Source organism: Furipterus horrens, unplaced genomic scaffold (assembly GCF_987537825.1).
Source record: "Furipterus horrens unplaced genomic scaffold, mFurHor1.1.pri manual_scaffold_3, whole genome shotgun sequence".
Classification (NCBI taxonomy): domain Eukaryota; kingdom Metazoa; phylum Chordata; class Mammalia; order Chiroptera; family Furipteridae; genus Furipterus; species Furipterus horrens.
In genome coordinates, this window is record NW_028327173.1 from 26,727,473 (window position 1) to 26,750,132 (window position 22,660).

At 39.3% G+C, this 22,660-nt stretch overlaps 1 protein-coding gene and 1 non-coding gene across 2 annotated transcripts in view; both read left to right on the top strand.

Moving 5' to 3' along the window:
* The first annotated feature begins 5,239 nt into the window (after positions 1-5,239).
* LOC150014684 (small nucleolar RNA SNORA33) lies at positions 5,240-5,368 on the top strand. Its single transcript, XR_016510346.1, has one exon. It is a non-coding gene; the product is annotated as a small nucleolar RNA SNORA33 (small nucleolar RNA).
* Positions 5,369-16,426: 11,058 nt separating this feature from the next.
* Positions 16,427-22,660, top strand: part of RLF (RLF zinc finger) — a 74,520-nt gene continuing 68,286 nt past the window's right edge. Inside the window, exon 1 of the mRNA XM_090269188.1 lies at positions 16,427-16,677. Coding sequence (XP_090125314.1) covers positions 16,435-16,677 — 243 coding nt within the window. The 5' untranslated portion in view covers positions 16,427-16,434. The remainder of the gene's footprint in view (positions 16,678-22,660) is intronic.

The window sequence follows — 22,660 nt, forward strand, 5'->3', positions numbered from 1 at the left end:
ATGCACAGTCAGATGAAGAGATACATAGGGTAAGGTCCATGGAGTTGGGGTGTGCCACCCTCCAGGCATATAAATGTGTTCACTAGCCAAGAAGCTCTGTATACCCCATACTTTTGAGATTTTTATGGAGGCTTCACATGTAGGTGTCAGGGCAGCCTTGCTCTGAGAAATCACCCAGAGACCACTGTGGGATCAGGCAATAAATTTATTGAGGGAAAAAAGGGAAGAGGGTGGAGGGGAGACACAACTCCTGGACCAACTCAAGGGCCCGTAGGAGCAAGGGGAATGGGGAACAAGGGAATGGAGAACGGGAACAGGGAATGGGAAATGGGGACTCCCGGTCCTCGTAGGAGTCCCACTCGCACTTCTGCAGGCTCCTTTTTTATACTTGTCAACTATACATTTCGGTGAGGGTGAGTTTGCTTATCAACATATTCAATAGGTCATGTACATCTCATTGCTTCCCCCACCCCACCAAGTTAGTTAACATATCAGGCTAGGTCCATTACCGTTTCCCCTGGGAACCAGCTCAGTCCATCAACATATCCTTTGGGAACTGCTGAGTTCATCAGCATATTCTTTGGGAAGGGTTAAGTCCAGGGCCAGGTTGATAAGCATATACCAAAAGTCCAGGTGTGCATTCTAGCTGCCTCCACGTTCTGACAGTAGGCATGATTGGTCATTAACTCAATCTGCTGCTCCTTTCCCCTTCCCAGAGGATGGAGCAGGTGGGGTGAAAGTTCCAAGGATTTAATCATGGGTTGGTCTTTCTCGTCACTAGGCCCACCCTGAAGCTATCCAAGAGCCCACTGAGAGTCACCTCATTAGCACAAAAGACTCCTATTACCCAGGAAATTCCAAGGGATTTAGGAGCTGTGTGTCAGGAACCAGGCTTAAAGACCAAATATTAGAACAAAAGGTGCTCCTAATGTTTAGGAGCTCTGTGCCGGGAAGCTGGGGGCTGAGACTAACACATATTTTTATTATTTTACAGAAATTTATGGAGCTAAATAATTTAAGCTGACAACAACCCTATAAAGTGAGCGCAAACATCTTCAATTTTCACATGAAGAAACAGACATGAAGTTAAGGCCAGGGTGAGACAATAAGTTAAGAAATGGAATTTGAAGCCAGCAATTCTGACTCCAGGGCCAAGTACCTAACCTCACTGCTATCTATGACTTGTAAGTTCTTATAAAATTTATGAATTTATAAGGCACAGTGGCATCCTGGAGTCACAATTCTGAGGAATCAGCTTTTACAAAGGATTTTATATGGTCTAAGCCTGTATGTGCTGAACCATTCCCTCCCCATTCAGTCTCCATCCTCCATCACAATCAAGTCCTATCTACCAGCAGCATATAAGCAGTGGTGGGTGGAGATTTTTGACCAGGAGAGAAAAAGGAAGCTGTTGGCCCAGATTAAGTGATGCTCTCCTGGGGAGGTGTGGAGTTCCTGCTGCCTTATTATCTTGTGGCATCTTGGAATGTTGCAACATATAGCAGCTTCTCATAAGCGTTGGTAAAGCCCTCAGATGAACCCTTGAGAATGCCTGATACCTTCACAGCAAGACTATTCCTTCCCCAGTACTTAGCAATACACCAAAAGAAGATAAATTCTGAAAACATTTTTCCAACCATTCTCCATACTCCAAAAGAGATTGTAAGATATACTGTTGAAAGAGAAACAAAAGGAAGAGAGATCAGGTCAGGGTGTCCAAGGACTATTGGCCTCTGCACCCAAAGCTGGGTGCCTGATTTTCTCAATGAATGTGGTGCTCCATTTCAATTTCTAGTTTATTGTGTGTCTTCTTGCTGTATATTTTCATTTTTATGAGTTTAGACACAAATAAATCTATTTAATAAGTCTGATATTGTTGATATAGATACTTTTTTTTCCTTACAAGAGTCGAATGTGCTACAAAGAGATCAAGAGTAGGAGTCAGACCATTCTATAATATCTCTCACTGGAATTTTTTCACTTATACAACTCTCAGTAGGGGAGTGATGTACTTAATTAATTTTTAATCTTTCAGCTCCAAGACTCTGTGTTTCTATGGTGTCAGAATTATCAGCAGAAGTTAATACTTCCTACTTCATTTTAAAAAAGGAACACCAATAAAAAGAGCAAGGAAAATTGTAATCATATATAAAAATTTAAATTAAAGGTTGTAGGCAACAGCTCCATGTTTAGATACCAGAAATAAAATTTCAGCTCAAGAAAATACAAATATATCAAGCTAGATTGTTAATCATAATCCATGTACTGAGAAAAGCAGTAAAAGAAAATAATCTTAAATTATTTTAAAATACTTACGCTAAAGATTAACGTTTATCATACCTTCTTGATTTTTGAAACCCTTTCAATATAACCTATACTCTTATAAGCCACCTGAGTAATCAATTTATCAATGTTGCATATATGATAACAAAGTAGATTTTAGTAAAACACTTTATTTTAGGTTAGTTTATTTCTAAATATGTTATTATAAAGTTAATATTTAAGTGCAATTCTTGATTATAACATGGGAAGATAAATTTAGACTTTTTGCAATATTACAACTGTTTAACTTACTTCAAGTTAATTATTTAAGAAAAATCATGATTTATCAACATATACATTTAAAAATGATGTATTTTGATTTTGGACCAAATGTATTATAAAAAAAAAAGATAAACAAAAGCTGCCTTTCTGACCAATTTTATGTTATGGCTTAAAGAGTAATAATTATTTGATTCTATGCTGTGAAGTTGCTGATTGCTAAATAAGACCTGCTCAACTCATGGAAATAATTTGGAGTTCTCCAGATTTCTATGAGCAAAGATAAATTATTGTTTTTAAAGATGAATTATCGCTGTAATATGTGCACATGTGTATATATGTATATACGGTGGGGAGTGTTTTCTGAGACTGAAGTTATTTGGAAATTTTGGGGGCAAAACCAAAAAAGAACAGAGATTGATTTAATTAATATCAAAAACAGAGATATTAACATGAAGTATAATTAAAATGTAATTGCAATGTAGAGGTAAATGATCACTATATGTTTATAAACAATTAAAAATTATTTATGGGACTTTTGGCCAAGATGGAGGCCTAGACAGACACACTGTGTCTCCTTCCACAACTAAGAAGGAATATAACCACCACAAAACTAGAGATAACCAGAAGTTCCAGAAAATCAAGCTGCATGGAAGTCCAACAAACAAAGATATAAAGAAGAAATATTTATCCAGACAGGTAGAAGGGGCGGAACCAGGGTGGAGAGGATGCAGTGTGGTGGTGGCGGCAGTGGTGGCAGCGGCAGGCTGGTGGAAAGCACAATCACACGTTTTAAAAAGTCGGGAGGGACACCTGGGAAGCACTCCCAGAACCAGACCAGCTCATGGTCCCAGCGCCAGGGACAATAAAGCCTCATTGCTTCTGATTGTGAAACCAGTGGGGGTTGGGGTGAAGGAAGAAACTGCTGGTCTCTCATAGAGTTCACTTGTTTAAAGGGCCCCCATGGTCCTAGAACGTCCACAGACCTACCCACTCTGGGAACGACAGCCAGGACAACAGGTAGGCGCCAGTCCCACACGGAAGTGGGAGAAGTGTCTGGAAAAGGGGTGAGTGCTGAGCAGGCAGCATTGTTTCCTCTCAGATCCCTCTTCCACATACAGTGCCACAGCATGGTGAAATGGGTCGCCCTGTACTGACGAATACCTAAGGCTCCACCCCTTACATCATAACAGGTACGACAGCTCTACCTAAGACATAGAGGCAAACAAACACAGGAGCCTCCTAAGATGAGGAGACAGAGAAGTATGGCCCAAAAGAGGAAATCGATCAAGGTTCCAGTGGGAGAACTAAGCAATGAGGAGATAGCCAACCTAACAGATGAGGAGATAGCCAACCTAACAGACATAGAGTTCAAAACACTGGTGATAAAGATGCTCACAGGCTTAACACATATGCTTAAGTATGGCAAATACATAAGGGAAGAAGTGAAGGCTATGCTAAATGAAACAAAGGAAAATCTACACAAGACCAATGGTAAAGGAAGGAAACCAGGGTTCAAATCAATGATTTGGAACATAAGGAAGAAAAAATCAGTCAACCAATACAGAATGAGGAAACAAGAATTGAAAAAAATGAGGAGAGGCCTAGGAACTCTGGGACAACTTTAAATGTGCCAACATCCGAACCATAGGGGTGCCAGAAGGAGAAGAGGAAGAGCAAGAAATGGAAAGCTTATGTGAAAAAATAATAAAGGAAAACTTCCTAAACTTGTTGAAGGAAATAGACATACAAGTCCGGGAAACACAGAAGTCCCAAACAAGTCAGACCCAAGGAGGACCACACCAAGACACATCATAATTAAAATGCCGAAGATGAAAGATAAAGAGAGAATCTTAAAGAAGCCAGAGGAAAGCAGAGAGTTACCTAAAAAGGGTTGCCTTTAAGACCCTCAGCTGATTTCTCAAAAGAAACTTTGCAGGCAAGAAGGGACTGGCAAGAAGTAGTCAAGGTGATGAAAATCGAGGACTTACAACTAAGATTACTCTATCCAGCAAAGCTATCATTTAGAATGGAAGGGCAGATAAAGTGCTTCCCAGACAAGGTAAAGTTAAAGGAGTTCATAATCATCAAGCCATTATTATATGAAATGATAAAGAGACTTACTTAAGAAAAAGAAGATCAAAATTATGAACATTAAAATGACAATAAATTCACAACTATTAACAAATGAATCTAAAAAATAGAAACAAAATCCAACTAAGCAAACTAGAATAGGAACAGAATCATAGACATGGGGATCATTTGGAGGGTTATCAGCTGGGACAGGGAAGGGGAAGACATGGGGAAATGGTGCAGGGATTAAGAAGTATAATTGGTTGGTACAAAATAGACATAGGAAAGTTATGAATAGTATAGGAAAGGGTGAAGCCAAAGAACTTATATGCACAACCCATGGACATGAACTAAGGGAGCTGGGATTGCCTGAGGGAAGGGGTGTACTAGGCAGAGGGGAGCAAAGGGAAAATAATTGGGACTACTGTAACAACGTAATCTAAAATACTTTAAAAAATATTTGTAGACTAAACCAAATTATGAGAAGTCTACCGAAAACTGTGGTCATGACTTGAGTAAATAATCTCAAATTAACCCTGTAAAGCAGAACTGTCTATTAAAAATAAAATGTAAGCCATACATTTTACTTGAAATTTTCTAGTAGCCACCTTAAAAAAGGACAAAGAAGCCACCAGTGATTCTGCTTACTTGAATGCGTTTCTGTAGAAATTTAGAGAAAACTGGCAATAGCAAAGCCACATTACAAGCCTTAAAGACATTGAAGTCGTTAAGGTCCCTGAAAATGGCAATAAGAAAAAAAGAAAAAAAAACACAAAGAAGCAGGTAAATTAATTTTAATAATATATTTATTTAATCCAATATATTCTAAGTATTATGATTTCAACATGTGATCAATGTAAAATTATTAATGAGTTTTTTTTCACTTTTTTTTTCATAGTAAGACTTTGAAATCTGGTGTGTGTTTTAAAATCTTAGCTCATCTCAATTTGTACTAACAAATATTTCAAGTGTTCAGTAGCCATATGTGGCCACAGGCTGCCATGTTGGACAATGCAGCCATCAGGACTCAAAAATAAGTTGCTTGGCTGAAGAATAACTTTGGGGAAAAAAGTCAATGCTTGTTATGATAACAAATTCCTTCTATGTCCAAGTTGTAAAGAAAGGTAAAAACATACCTAGTAAAGGAGTGGGCTTCATAGAAAATCATAGAAATATTTGTTTATTATGATAAAGAACATTTATTTAGCACTGTCTATGTGATGGACACTGTACCAAGAGCTTCACAAAGGTCATCTCATTTACTTTAATCCTCACAGCATCTGATAAGGTAATAATAATGGCTGACATTTATATAACATTGTAATAAATATTTCACATATACTAGTGCATTTAATCCTCAGGCAGCCCCATGATATAGTTTTGCTTTTATCCCCTTTTAAGAACTTGAGACACGAAAAGATTAAGAGCCTTATTTAGTAAGTACAGAGCCAGAATCTGTGTACACATATTTAAATATATTATTTTTCTTGTCTTAGAGAAGGTTCATGTTGAATGGTTTGATTTCAAGTGCGTTGTTTGTGCAAATGAATGAAAGATCATTTTATACTGTTGAGTGATAATGGGCCATAAAATATATTGTAACTATGTAGTTAACTTGTTATATTTTTTTCTTAGGAAGTAAGAAAATCATCCTGTCAAGAATCACTAAACTCCTTCTGGCTCTGAAAAGGCATTCAAAACAAACCAACCAATGAGAGATAAGCTCTGTCTTCTGACACAATGACCTTGGGGAAAGTAGACTAGGAGGGTTACTGAGCCTGCTCTGTTATGGATAGCAACAGGGAAGATATAAAATACTGAGTCTCAGGCTTTTCAACATTTTCTGCATGGTGATCCAGTACAATTAAGTCATATTTCTAATTTCACACAGGTAGCCAGTCATGACCATTTTAAGGAGAACTTTGAATTTTAAGAATGTGTGCAATTTCTTTCTACAGAAAAATATTCTTAACACTTTTTAATTTTATAGATAAATCCATCCTAAAATTCCATTAGACTCTCAAAAGACACCAAATAGTCAAAGCAATCTTGAAAAATGTTTACATAAGAATGTCCAAACCTGTAGATAATTTTTATAAGAACTTATTTGAGCCCTGGCTGGTGTGGATCAATGGAATTGAACCAGCAATGCTCATTGAATTGAACAAACTCAGGGCACATGCCTGGGTTGTGGGCCAGGTCCCCAGTTAGGGGCATGCGAGAGGCAACCACATATTGATGTTTCTCTCCCTTTCCTTCTCCCTCCCTTCCCCTCTCTCTAAAAATAAATAAATAAATAAAATCTTTAAAAAATAAAATAAAATAATGTATTTGAACCAAAAGTGATGACATTGCTGGGAAGCAAGATCTCAAATGATCCTGAGAATGACAGCTTTGCAGTTTCTTTTATACATTTGGGATTTAAAAGGGAACATAAGGAAGATTATAAGAAGGTGGGAGAAAGCAAGCCAAGGATTGAATTATAGGATAGTTAACAAGATTATTTGCTCTCTTGAAGGTGGTCAAACTTCTGAAAAAGAGGTATTTCAAAGGTTTATTAACCTAGATGCTCAAAAAAGAATAGACAGGGCTTGTTTTAAGCATAGAAAAACCTTTTACTAAAGAAGTTATAAGTCTGGGGTGTGACTACCCTCTATGGCCTGCACAGTTAGGAATTTATGATCAGATCACCTTGTGAGGTTACTTTGTTAGACTTACTACAGCACCTAATTTCAAAACTTAATCTAAAGCTACAGTAATCAAAACAATGTGGTACTGGCATAAGGCCGACATGTAGGCCAATGGGACAAAATAGAGAACCCAGAAAAAAAATCTTATATGTGGTCAAATGATTTTTTTAAAGATTTTATTTATTTATTTTTAGAGAGAGGGGAAACGACGGAGAAAGAGAGGGAGAGAACCATCAATGTGCGAGAGATACATTGATTGGTTTCTTCTCGCATGTCCCCAACTGGGGACCTGGCCCACAACGCAGGCATGTACCCTGACTGCGAATCAAACTGGCAACCCTTTGGTTTGCAGGCCGGCATTCAATCCACTGAACCACATCAGCCAGGGCGGGTTTTAAATACATTTAACTACACACAATTTATTAACAGAATGTTTGTATTTTATTATTAAACCCAAAAGCAAAGGACTGTCTAGTTTGATCATGTTTTTACTTCAATCTGTTTTTTCTGATTCTCTTCATTATTAAAGAATAAATTGGTCATGTGGCATAAGAAACAAAGGTGGAAAGTTTACCTTATTTTCAAGAACAATAATTGCATTTGCCATTTATTGAGCATCTATTATATACCAGACATAATATTTGCACTTTTTATGACCTATTTTCTCATTTGATCTTCACAAGCAACCCTGACAGGTAGGTATTTATTATCTTCATTTTATATGTGGCTCAGGTACCCTTGACCTCACCTAAGTATGGTTAATGTAAATGTATCACACATTTAGCAATATCCCCAAACTCCAAGTTCTAATTAGCCCACCATATGCTTAAGTATATGTAAATAGCAGTAAATCCAGTTTTTCAATGAGGTCCCTTCCCCAATTCTTAGATATAACTGGAACTACCATTGTCACTCTTCTGTTCATGAATTGCTGACCTTTGTCAAAGCCTGTGTTGCCCTCTCCTAGACAACTGAACTTTCCATCTGTTCATGCCAGAGTTGGCCCCACTCTCTATGCTGGGGTCAGCTCTGACAAGGCTGGTCTGGAGCCTTCTCTCTGTGGGGTGTCAAAGTAGTTGACAAAGATCCTTCAACATTCCTGGGATTCAGTTCACTAGCCCAGAAACAAAAGTCCTCTAGGGGGCAGTGTAGATTAACTCCTTAGTGCAACCTAACAGTACTAGGGTCCACTTCTGTCACACACAAAGAAAGAAGCTTAAGGCTGAGTGAAGTTTAAACACAAACAAACAAACAAATGCAAAGAAGCCCTTGGTCAAGACCACCAGCTAGTCAGTAGCAGGTTCAATCTCAGTCTGTCTGAACAATGATTACTTTTTACTCTGTTGGGCTAGCTTCCTGACCATTCATTAGGTTAAAGGGAAAAGGGTGTAGCAAGTAAATTCTGCAGCAATTAAATATATATGGAGAAACTATTCTGGGCCACCAGGCACCATTCTATGAGGTGAACAAAAGAGAGTAGACAGCTTTTGGGAGAAGTGGTCTTTGGGGAGAGCTAGGAGCTAGGGCTAAATTAAAGCAGAGAAGAGATTGAGAATATAGGGAATTTTGATGATTATGGCCTATAAGTTCCATGCATTATAACCCATAAATGGTTCATGCATTCAGCAAATATTTGTGCTTACTCTGGCCTGGCACCAAAATGTAGTGGGAAGCAAGAACACATGAACACTGTCTGCAAGTGTGTGGTACATTCTATGAAGGAAGTCAGAACACAATGCTACAAGAGAGAAAAGCAAGGGGTCTACTTTAAGAGAAGACCATGAAAATTGAGAAGGATCTGGACAGGTGAAGAATGTTTGACACAGAGAGAATAGTAAGTACAGTAAGTACAAAGACCCTGAGGTAAGAAAAAAGATTAGCATTTGAAGGGCTGAAGGAAGACCAGTGTAGCTGGGTACCACTCTACCAAGACTGGATAGTACTGTCGCTTAATTTCATTCAGTACAAATGGCCTGGAGTTCCAGGAAGATGCGACAAATTAATCAGAAACACAAAGGCTGGAAAACTGTGTATAGTGGGGTGTGTGTATGTGACATGTTTGGTGAGCTATCAAGGACCTCTGTGCTCTTAGAACTAGCAAGTGATAAATGGTTGGACTTAGAAGCCAGGCTGAAGATTTTGATTGTATTTGAAGTAAGAAAAATAATAAAAAATTTTAAAGAATGGAGATAAATTTAGGAAAATGAATCGCAGGAGTGAATGGGATGACCTAGAAGCAGGGATACATGCTGGGATGCTCTTATAATAAATAGCCCAAGCAAGAGAAGTGTAGGACTTGTCTAAGGGTGGTGGTATAATGAAGAAACCACCCCTTCCATAAGTCCAAGCAATATAAAACCCCCCAAAAAGGAAGAACAAAGATTAATTCTCTGGGGGGAATCTCTGGCAGGAGGGAAAAGGCTGAAACAGCATCTGTGAGATTTTTCAGCTTCTACCTCTTTTTTAGGTCCTCTGCTATTGGATCCTTGGCTCCTTCATCAAAACACAACAAGAAAGCCTCCCTCCCAGAAAGGAACACTAAGCTCCTGGGGAACAAAGAGAATGCTCCTGGGGTCCAAGACAGAGGGCCAGGGAGAGTGTGGTGACAGTTATGGGGGATAATCATTCAAAAGGAGACTCTGGAGTACAAACACTGCTCCCTCACCTGGCTACTCTCACCCTCCAGGCTCTCCTAAGACCTTTAGATGACACCATACTGTGTTATCTGTATGTTCTTATTCCCATGAATGAATAAGTGAAAAGGGGTCAGAGAAAAGATGGAAGGAATATAATTTCCCCAGGACAAATTAACAGGGTTTGAAATCTAACCTGGTTAGGTTTCTAGGAGGAGAAAGAGAGAGAATAGAAAATAATCGTGAGAGGAAGCCTGGGTGTTAAAACGGGGGTGATTTAAGATCTTCTAATTCCCTTTGCACTGATTCTGCTGTTTCTAAGCAACCTTCTGATGCTAATTTTGTTTCCCAAACCGACTTTTCTATAAGGATGCCATTATATTTTTTAGGGTAAATTGGTAAATTGGGCTCTTGTGACTTAGTCACTACCTAGGTGCAATGAGAGAATCAAGTTCTTAAACTTGCAAACGAGAAGGTCTAGCCTAAACAGCTGCTTTAATGATACACAATATCATTTGTCCTCTGATCACTTTGTCACTCACAGGACAGTCATGAGAATAAATTGTTTCCAAAGTCAGTATGTGTGGGTCTAAAATAAAGGAAGCTAAAATTATTCTCTGAGACTGGACCTCATAAAAGCAATAGTAATCTTTATTGAGTGGTTACTACATATCTGGCCCTGTTCTGGACACTTCAAGAATATTTCATTAGACCCATGACATTACTATGAGATAAATGCTATTAGTATACACATTTTAAGATGAAGAACCTGAGGTTCAAGGAAATTAAATAACCTAGAGACACACACCTAATAAGCAGTAGAACTGGGATTCAAACCTGGCAAACTTGACCCCAGAACTCTGCTTTTTACCTGTATTGAGAGGAAATGGTATAATCTTAGTAGGAATCCACATGCTTTTTGAATCTGAATAGATGAGTCTGCAAAATAAAAACTACCCTAAATCATCAATGGTAAATGTGTTACCAATGGCATATTGAGAAATACCCAGCTTCAGTCAAGGGGAACTGGGAGTAGCCTTAAAGCTGGAATATGACTAAAGAAAGTGGCAAATAAATTAACTGTACTGCAACTTCTGGGAAAAGAGAACACAAAACCCAGGGACTTCTTTAAAAAAAAAATATATATATATATATATTTATTTATTTATTTTTATTTTATTTTATTCTATATAGAATTTTTATTTTGTTTTTTAATTACAGTTGTCCCATTTCCCCCCATTGCTCCCCCCAACCCAGCCCACCCCTTCTCCCACAATCATATCCCCTTTGTCCATGTCCATGAGTCATTTGTACATGTTCTTTGACTAAACCCTTCCCTTCCTTATCCCCCTTCTCCCCTCCCCCTTCCCCCCTAATAACTGTTATTCTGTTCCTTGTTCTATTTAGTTCATTTGTTTGTGTTGTTCCTTAGTCTCCTGTATTAGGTGATATCATATGGTCTTTTTCTTTCTTTGCCTGGCTTATTTCACTAAGCATAGTTCTCTCTAGTTCCATCCATGTTGTTGCAAATGGCAGGAGTTCCTTCTTTCTTTCTGTTGCATAGTATTCCATTGTGGGACTTCTTTTATTCATGACACATTTCCACCCCTAGCTAGGACAGTAACTGAAACAGGAGACTCCTGTTCCTGGTGCACGCCTGTGTGTGTGCACACACACGCAGGAAGGAAGGAAGGAAGGAAAAGAAACATAGTAGACTGGTAATGAATATTTGTTAAACAAACAAATGAATTCCACTCAGTACTGCCTTACAATCTTCCTGCACATACCTAGTAAGTTTTCTTTCCTATTTCACTCTAAAACAACTCTAACAAAGGTTCCTCTCTCTCCTCAAATGTCCAATATTGCCTCTGCTCCCCCGCCTCACTGTCAGCTAATGACTTTTTCTCGTACTTCAAGGAGAGGGGAAATCCCTCAAAAACTCAGGTAGCGATTTCCAAATCTTTCACTACCAAATCTATACACCTCCCTGCACCTGTACCCATATTTTCTAGCTTCCCTCCTCTTAAAATAAAAATGTGTGTCTAATTTCTATTCTAGAACATACCTTTTCTTGTATTCTGGATGCCATCTCCTCTTGCCTTCTCAAGGACTTTTTTTCCTGCAGATCTCCCTCTCTTTCCTATATCATAATTTCCCCCTGTTTTCCTGTATCATTTCCATATGCATAGAACCATACTCTAGAGTTTTCTTAGTTATAAGAACTTCTTCCAAAAACTCATGCTCCCTTATAGCACAGCCCCATTTTTAATGCTCTTCTTTTACAGAAGAACTTCTCAAAGGGGTTAACTTTCTTTCCTCCATTTTTTTAGCTACTTCACTTCAAGTTGACTCTTCAACCCTCTCCAATCAGACTTCCCTGCCAAAGATCTACAGAAACTTCTCTAGTCAAGGTTATCAACAAACCTATGATTTATTAAGTGATCCCTTTTCTGTCCTCATCTTATCAAACTCTTGTTAGCAGTCTGCACAGTTGACTGTTCTCTCCCTGCCACTGTCTTCTTTTTTCTTCAGGAATATCACACACTCTTCTGGTATTCCCTCCACTTCTTTGATGGCGTCTTCTCAACATTCTTTGTTGACTGGATCCTTCCTCTGACACGACAATTTTGGGGTGATCCTGGACTTTCCTCCTTTTTTCTGCTTCAGGTCACAAACTGTTGGCTCATCAATCAAAATGAACTGACAACTGGGCATCATATATATAGCCTACAGTTTAAAAAAATGGGAAATCATATTTAAAAACCTGAATTTTCAATTTCTTTTGGAGAAGTTGTAGAAAAATAGGATCTGCTTCTCACAGAGCAACAATTTGCTGGAACTGAATAACTGTTGCCAGGGTCATTTCTTAATCAGCCCACTATTTCCAAAATAGTGATATCCAGTTTGCTTCACTCACTTAAGTTACCTGCCTAAGGCATGTAGGAATATGAGTTGATGACCCCTGATTTACACTTTCCCTAAGTGATCTCAGCCAGTCTCATTTAAATACCATAAGATTTTTAAGTTTTTTCTTTAAAAAATGTTGAGTACCCACAATATTCCAGGAACTACTGTAGCAGGTTCTAGGGATATAGCATTGAATAAAATAAGACACCCTACCCTCTGTTATATATTGATTATGTCTCAATTTTTAAAAAAGGACTTCCCTTCTTGCAAAGGGAGACACACAAAAGAGTGATAACTTGAAGCCAACAAATATGAAAAAAATGGAAGGGGAACAAGGAGATACAGAAGGCTTTTTTAGATAGGGTCATCAGGGAATGTCTCTCTGAGGTGATACTTGAACCTGGTTGAAATGAAAAAACAAAAAGGAGGGTTCCCCAGAGAGGGAAGAGTATGTGCAAAAGTCATGGGGCTTATCTTGTTTAAGACTGGTAAGGACAATATGGCTGGAGCCCAATGAGAAGTGCAGTAGCAGAAAGGAAGTTTGGAAAGATGGCAGGTCGGACTTCGTGGGCTCAGGTAAGGGTGATGGAAAGCTGCTGGAATGTTTTGAGCAGGGCAAGTGATGAGACCTGAATTGTTTTCAAAGGACTAATGTGGCTATTGTGTGGAGAATTGATTACAGGGGAGCAAAACCAGAAATAGCTAGTCCACTAAGAAGGTTATTATTATACGAAAGGTTAAAGGGACTTATTTAAGAAAAAGAAGATCAAAACTATGAACAACAAAATGGCAACAAATATATATCAACAATTGAATCTAAAAAACAAACTAAGCAAACAAGAGAAACAGAGACAGAATCATGGATACAGATAGAATTTTCATGACTGCCAGATGGGAGGGGACTGTGGGGGAATGGGTGAAGAGGTGAGGGAATTAAGAAGTACAAATAGGTAGTCACAGAATAGCCTCCGGAATGTTAAAGTACAGCACAGGAAATGGGGTAGCAGAAAAACTTATACACATGACTTATGGACATAAACAATGGTGGGGAGATTGCCTGACGGAGTGGTGGGATGCTGGGTGGAAGGGGGACAAAGGGGGAGAAATCAGGACAACTGTAATAGCGTAATCGATAAATTATAACAAAAAAAAAAAAACAATACAGGTGCAGTGCATATTTATCACACTTCTCTCACTCCTTCCCCAGGGCACTGCCATTCTGAAAGTAATACAGTGGAACCTCAGTTCTCAAACTTAGTTCGTTCTGAAAGGCTGTTTGAGAAGTGATTTGTTAAAAAACTGTTCTTTGTTTATTGCCTGAGAGACACGTGACTGATCATACAGGTATCAGCATGAAAGTGTTGTTGGGTAGAGAATTGAGACCCAAAGTTTTGTTAGATAACCAAGACATTTTTTTTCTGTGAACAACTTGGTGGAGAACTGAATTGTTCAGCAACCAGGCCGTTCAAAACTGAGATTTGACTGAATATGCCATTCCTATGCATTTCTTTGTTTTAATATTTTTACTACTTGAGCATTTGTTTTGTATATTTTTTAAAATTTACAGTATGAAGTAATACAGAGTAGGGCAAAAGTAGGTTTCCAGTTGTATGCAAAACAGTTTATTCTTATATTATTGTTTATTATTGTATTATTTTCCATACAAACAACTGTAAACCTACTTCTGCCCTGTATATTGTGTCATTTACACTTTTCTTTTTACCATGCTTTATGTTTTATATGTTTACTATGTTGATGTATGCAGGTTTCATTTATTAATTTACAGGATGTATATTTCAGAGTGTGAATATACCATAATGTTTATTCATCTCTCTACTGTTGGACATTTAGGTTGTATCCAATATTTTACTGTTATAAATAGTCCTTCAATGAATATCAGCAATGTGGTTAAGAGGCCAGATTATGGAGCAGAGTAAATGGGATTAAATTCCAGTCACCATCACTTCTTATTAGTTGTCACTTTGGGCAAATTACCTAAATTTCTGTGCCTCTGTTTCTCAATTGTAAGATGAAGGTGTTGTTGCCTTGGTCAAGTATTTCAGTTGGTTAGAGAATCATCCCCATACTCCAAGGTTGTGGGTTTGATCCCTGATCAGCGCATGAACAAATGAGTGGAACAACAAACTGATGTTTCTCTCTCGCTTCTTGTCTCTAAGATCAATCAATTAGCAAAATAAAATGAGCCCTGGCTGGTGTGGCTCAGTGGATTGAGCGCCCACCTGTGATCCAAAGGGTTGCAGGCGCGATTTCCTGTCAGGGCACACGCCTGGGTTGTGAGCCCAGTTCCCAGTTGGGGGTGTGCGAGAGGCAACCAACTAATGTTTCTCTTCCTCTCTTTTTCTCCCTCCCTTCCCCTTTCTCTGAAAATACATATAACAAATCTTTTTAGAAAAAAAGTGTTGTTAGTAGGATTAAATAAGTTAATATATGTAAAGAACCTAGAAAAGTGCCTGGCTATTGTTTATTATTTGGAATTGCTGGGTCACTGGACATGTGCATTTTCAATTTTATTAAATATTACATATTCTTCTCCTAAGTGATGTACCAATTTATACTTCCGCCAGCAATGAAGTTCCATTTTCCTAAATCCCAAAACACAGTACTAATTTAAAAATTTTGCCAGTCTATTGGGTGTGGGATTATATTTCATTTTAATTTGTACTTTGTTAGTTATAGTGAAGTTAAGTCTTTTCATGGCTTTACTAGCCATTTAGATTTATTTTTTGGTGAACTTTATATATCCTTTACCTCCTTTTCTATTGGATTACTTCCTTTTTCTTCTGCTACTAGGAACTTTTCTGGATTTTAATCCTCTGAGGGCTATATATGATGAGTATCATCTAGTCTTTGGCTTGTCTTTGCATGCCATTTTAAAAACATATTACTTAAGTAACACTTTTTAATACAAATCTAACATTTTTCTTTATGGTTTGTGCTTTTTGGAACTTAAGAAATTACTCTTTATTTTGATATCATAAATCTTTCTATATTTCCTGAAAAATATTTTCAGGTTTTTACTTCACCTGGAATTTAATTTTGGATATGGTTCGAAGTAGAAATCTGATTTTTCCCCCTTTTGGATAAAAAAATGTTTCCGTGCCATTTAAGACTTCATCCTTTCCCTACTGACTTATTATGCTTTCTCTATAATAAACCACGTTCCCACAAAGCTAGTCTTCCTTTTGGTCTCAGAATCTTTGCTTATTTTCCTTCTATTTGGGAGGCTTTTCTCTAAGCTACTTTTTCTTGTTTTTCGATCGCAGCTCAAATGTCATCCCTCTCATATCTTAGATTATGTCTACAGGTATGTCGGCTCGGTGACCCCACAACTCTAAAGGATCGGGAATGACTGAGCTGTGTAGAAGCCTCTCTGGCCAGCAGTAGCCAGGACGTTCGCAGGACCGCTGTCCGGGTGGGCGCTGAATGGAAGCGGGTCCAAAGTCCCCGTGACGGAATCCGGCGGGCGCCGTCGTCGCCAGGGAGTGCGTCACCACGCGCGGTCAACCGGGGGCGGAGCCAAGGCTGAGTCACGTGGCTCGGTTGCCTACGCGCTGCTGGGCCGTGGGAAGATGGCGGACGGAAAGGGAGACGCCGCCGCCGTCGCTGCCGCCGGGGCTGGGGCTGAGGCTCCGGTAGGGGCCGGAGCTGGAGACCGACCCGAGACTGAGTCCATGGCTCAGAGTCAGCGCCCCGCATCTCCGGCGCCAGGAGCCCCGGGCCTACGGCCGTGTTTGTGGCAGCTGGAGACGGAGCTGAGGGAGCAAGAGGTGTCGGAGGTCTCATCTTTGAACTACTGTCGGAGCTTCTGCCAGGTGAGGGGCAGGGTGGCTGGCTCAGGGCGGCGGGGTGGGGAGGCCGGGGGAAGAGGCCTCGGATCCATTGCTGTAGCCAGGGCCTGATTGAAAGGCGCTCCCTCCGTGTTTCGCCGCGCCCCCGGGCCAGGAAGGCCCAGCTCAGAAGCTCGACTGCTGGCCCCCCTCCGCCACTGCCCGACTCTAGCCACCGTCAGGGCGGGTTGCGCTGGTAGAGACTTAGAGCTCGGAGGGCGCCCGCGGCTCCCTGGAAGGGCCGTGCCCTGTCGCGGTTGCCTCTGCCTCCGCTGGGTGTTCAGAGCGCCATTGCCCTCTGAGGAATTGATTGCTCGTTTCTGCCGGAAGATCCCTTTTTGAATAGAGTGAAGACCTCCAAACTGGGAAACCTGTTTTTTGTTTGTTTCCCCCTGAATAATCCGGAGATACATGTTGGGCCCAGAGACTTCTCTTTAGAGTCAGCATCTACTGGGTCCCTAAAAGATATGACAGGTCTTTGAAAGGCGTCTAGGGTGTTCTGGTTAGGGATTGCGGAGCCGGTTGGTTGATTGTTTTTTTTTGCGCTTAAAAAAATAAAACATTTAAGCCGATCTTTCGATTCTTCTGTATTCCTTTGAGGCTTTTGCTACCATGAATGAACCTTGTAGTGGTTATTAAGGATCTCTCAGTAAACGAGAATCAAGAAGGATGTGGACTGTGATCTCTTTTGGGAGTCGTAGGACCGTTTCTGTGCCATACTGGTTCTAACCTGTGATTACGTATTTACTGGATGTTTAGTTTAGTCTCCGTGATCACTCCGAGATTTTTCTCAATGTTTACGAGTCCCTTATAAGTTTAAAGATAGGCTATTTTCATTTCTACTTCGGTTACATCAAGTTTCAGAGCTACTCCTTTGCTCTTTATCTGGTATACTTTAGAGAATGCAAAATAATCACAGTGTGTTGGCATTTGGACTCTTAACGCATAGTTGACTGTTGAATAAATTGCAGTGCTCCAAACTTGTAATTTTGGGGGACATTTGGCTGTGTCGGTCCCGAGGAGAATCAAAAATGGATGTGGGTGGTTGCTTTTCTCCTGTCTGCTGAACCAAAAGCTGCCTCACCTCTGTATGGAAGTTTGTCCTTGCTAATCTTTTCCATACACTGTATCACTGCAATTTTTATGTCTACAACCTGTAGCGCTTCCCGGAACCATGAAATGTTAAGCTGTAATTGTTCTTTGCTTTTTCTCTAGTGATGATCATTTGTACTTACAGCCCATATCTATTCTACAAACTTCTACTGACTCCATAAGATAGTGTTAGGCACTTTACAAAGTGCCGAGAAAACATGAGTGAGACAGCACTTACTCTTGATGAGCTTACAGTTGGGAGGAGGCGGTAGAAATAACAGAATTTCTAATGCAGTTTTAGTAATGATGGGAAAGGAGGTGTTGTAGAGATAGTGGTGAGGGAAGAGCCCTCATGGGACATCCTAATGGGAATGACAATTAACTAGTAAAAATAATAAAAAGATTAACCATAGATTGCAATATGTACTTAGAAGAAACTTAACTGGGAGAGGCCACTTTAGGTGGGGTGATCAGGGAAAGCCCTGTGAAAAAATGAAAACAAGTCATGTGAATGGTGTGTGTATGTGTAGCATTCTAGGAACACAATGCTTTGGGAGAAAGGGCTAATTGGAAAAGGAGTGTTGACGAGTAAGGTAGGAAAACTGTGGGTTTGGGGTAAGACTTCTAAACTTGACTTGTTTACCTAGAAAGATAACAGTAATGGCCCTGGCTGGTGTGGCTCAGGGGATTGAGCGCTGGCCTGCAAACCAAAGGGTCACTGGTTCGATTCCCAGTCAGGGCACATGCCTTTTGCAGGCCAGGTCTCCAGTTGGGGGTGCATGAGAAGCAACCACACACTGGTGTTTCTTTTCCCTCTCTTTCTCCTTCCCTTCCCCCCTCTAAAAACAAACAGATAAAATCTTTAAAAGGAAAGATAACAATAATGGATGTAACCAATCAAATGGAAACGTGTCAGAGGATATTACACATATATGCTTTATGCTAGTGCTTGCAGCTCCAATTTTATTTGAAATGAATCTTTTACTATCTTGAGTCTTGGTTATAATCTAAAGATGTGAGGACACAGAAAAATTTTAAGAAGAAACTACTGCCCTGGCCGATGTGGCTCAGTTGGTTAGTGTTTTCCCATTAATGAAAGGTTGTGGGTTCGATTCCGAGGCAGGGCACCTAACGAGGTTGTGGGTTCAATCCCTGGTCCATCCAGGCGGGTGTGTGGGAGCCTGGTCCACAAGCACAGGATTCCTGGTCTGAGTGTGTATGGGAGGCAACCAGTGGATGCTCTTTCTTGTATCATGTTTCCCTCTCTCCCTTCCTCTCTAAAAGCATGAAGAAAATGTCCTCGGGTGAGGATAAAACAATAATAGTAATAAAAATAAAAAGAAAATACGTGTGTAATTTGTATTTTCTATGATTTTTTCTGACCTAAAATTTTTTTCCAGAAAGTTTCTTGGATTAACAGTGAGAAAAGAAAGGGTGTGCCTGTGATGGTATGTTGTAGTAGAAAGCATGTGGGATTGGGAGTTAGTTGGATCTTAATTGTGACTCTACCACTTATTAGCTGGTAACCTTGAGCAAACTATGACTATAAAATTATATTTTGCTTTCTGACCTTGATCTCCTGGTAATGCTTTCTACAAACAGTAGAAATAGAAAGTTTATATTCAACACTTTACAATATTTATCACAATATTTTTGTCACATTTTTTTCCAGTAGTTCAGATAAAGTCAACTTAGATACAGAAACAGAAAAAAAACTTAGATATCAGATACAGAAAATTTTTTTTTACTTTTATGATGAAGCAGGAAAAATTTCACTATCCAAATTTGGTTTCATAGGTCTTGGTTTCACACTTGAAAGGCAAAATAAGATTTATCCATCCTCTTAAGAAACACTGTGTGTATGCCTGACATTGCATTAAGTACTGGAGATGGAAACCTGCCTGCTAGGAGCACATAATGTGTAAAGAAAGATAGGTAGTAGCACTTAATTAAGTAATAGTTAATTGCCCACAAATTATTTTCATCAGGTGTTTGGTTTAGAAATGTCCAAGAGACTTAGGTTGTGTCAGGTAGATGCCTGCTGCAATAGATTGCGATCATACTCTCTCCATATCTTGCAGCATTTAAATGAAATGGTTTTATCTTTGGAATTGCACCAAATGAAGAAATAAACTCATATATAAAAGGATAGGAAAATCTTGTCTTATTCTGGGCAGAAGTTTGTGAAGATGATAAAAACAAAATTTCAGAAGTAATAGTAACTAAGAAAATGATACTTAGATTAATTTGTAGCAAGTGACTATGGGATGAGGTAGTTATTTTGTTTTTCTTTTCCTCAGGTCCTTTTCTGAAAATATTATCTGCCAGATAGTGTGGATAAGATAAACTCCAGAAAACAGTCTTTCCTTTGTTTTGCTGAAAAATTGATGATATCCTCTCAAGTTTTTGCTATATTTTGAGAACCAAGAGTCCTTAAGTCTTACAACTGGCTGTTTTATTTGCACAGATTTTGAAGACTTTTAAAGTAGTCTTCATTAGCAAGCTTGAAGTTATCCGATAAATGATTATATGAGTACGTTGGGAATACCAGTCAAAGTAATTTCATGAGTAAACCTTGTTTATATGAGATACGTTTAGGATCTACACTAACAGTGACTTCGTAAATTTTTAATGGTTAAAATAAGTACTGCATATATGAATTTTAGTTTTTCTAGGATAGAGATTGACTACAAAAGGTCTTAAGTCAGAAGCTTCACCATTTAAACTAGTTGTGTGACATTGGGTATGTTATTTTAAATATCTATCTATCTATCTATCTATCTATCTTTATTTTCAGAGAGAGGGGAAGGGAGGGAGAGATACTTTGCTTGGTTGCCTCTCACATGCCCCCAATGGTGGACCTAGGGATCAGGCCCACAACCCAGGCATGTGCCCCAATCAGGAATCGAACCAGCAACCCTTTAGTTGACAGATTGGTGCTCAATCCACTGAGCCACACCAGCCAGGGAAGGCATGTTATTTTTTAAAAGCTTTAATTTTCTCATTTGCAAATGGAATAATAATACTTCTTGTTCTGTATGAAAATACATTGTTATGTGGACTAAGTAAGAAAATCTTTGTAAAAAACAATGCTTTCAGAATTGTCTGAGTTTCCCATATTTCTTAGCCTTGGAATAAAAAGCCCTCAAAACCTTGCCTACAGTTTCCTTTTTGGCTCTTACTTAGCCAGTCCCATCACCCCAACCCTACAAGGATATTTGGAGTTCATGGACCAAAGCGTGATCTCAGTTGCTTGTGTGATTAAAATTTTGCCTGTGAATTTCCAATTACATTAGTTTGGGAAAGATGATCTTAATTTTCACTTGATTCTTCAAGAGCCAAATTGTATTAGGCTTTCAGTAAGTATTTACCAATTGTCTATAATCTCTAAAAGGATAGAATTCAACAAGGTCTCAGGTCATCAAGCACTCTTATGTCTTTCCCTTTTATTATGCTCTTCTATCTTTCATTCTCTGCAGGGCAAAGGGTGGGGGGGAGAGAGAGAGAGAGAGAGATAGCCTCTCGAATCTCCTTGCCTTCTGACTGGCCTTATCCACAAACCATTTTGGTGTTCTAAGTTTTAAATATAATCTTGTTAGTCATTTTATTCCCTAAAATTCTTAAATGGTTTCTTGCCCCAAAGGCAAGATGAAATTCAGACTCATCAGCCTGGTGTGCAAAGGCATTTAGAATCCAGACCTCTTTCCCTCTCCAGTTCCCACCTTTCCAGCATTTTTTTGGGGGGGGAGGGTGGGTCCACTTTCACTTTACGTCTCAGTTTGCCTGATTAACTTCAGCGCCCTCCCTTTCCCATCTGCCAATTTATCCTTTTAAGACCTGACTGAAATAGGTGGTTCTTTCACTTAGTATGTTCTCATACCATCTCATACATCAGTGTGGTGCCTGAATATTTGTTTCCGTGTTTGTCTCTTGTATTGACTACTAAGCCAGTGAAAGTGTGGATCTTGATTACTCTTTTTTGTATACTTGGGACGAAGCAATTAGTAAAAGGCTGGGCATACAGAAATCATTTGTTCAATGAATTATATTGTAGGGACTTCATGAAAGACTCAAGATGAGTACTTCAAAAGGAACACCTAATGTAAAATCTAGGAAAAGCAATTTTACCATAAGAAACTAAAGGAAGAGGATAGGAGATTTTGGTCATTTCTTGGAGACATTTCTCAGCAACTTAGCCTACATTTGTATAATAATGTACATATTTGCTCAGGTGGAATCAAGAGTAGTGTTAATGGAGGGAGCTACTGGGAGGCATTATATAGTATTCAGGAAGAGTTAGCCCTAATAGGGCAACAGCTTGGAAATGTTGAGATAGGGGAGGATTAGTCCTCCTTATTCCTTCAGGTTGATGGCCTTAAGGTTTACCTATTTCATTTATTTAAAAAGATTTTTAGCCCTGGCTGGTGTGTGGCTCAGTGGATTGAGCGCTGGCCTGTGGTCAGGGCACATGCCTGGGTTGCAGGCCAGGTCCTCAGTTGGGGTCGTACAAGAGATACTGATCACCATCTCTCATACATCAGTGTTTTTCTCCGTCTTCCCCTCTCTCTAAAAATAAATAAATAAAATCTTTAAAAAATAGACTTTTAATGCATTAGCTTTTCTTGTGCCACCTTCCCTTGGGAGATGTGTAAATAGAAACTAGGTGACAGGTAGTTATGTTACAGAGCGGGGTCCACAAAGTCCCCACAGCCCATAATGTTGGAGATGGAGGAAGGAAATAATACAGTTTAAGGTACTTTGCAAATCTATGGCTGGTAGCTAGTTTCTTAGTTATGTACAAAGTTGTGACCACTGCCTGGCATCAGTGAGGGGGGAAGAACTTTGACCATAGCATGGTGGCGGAGAGCTCAGGGGG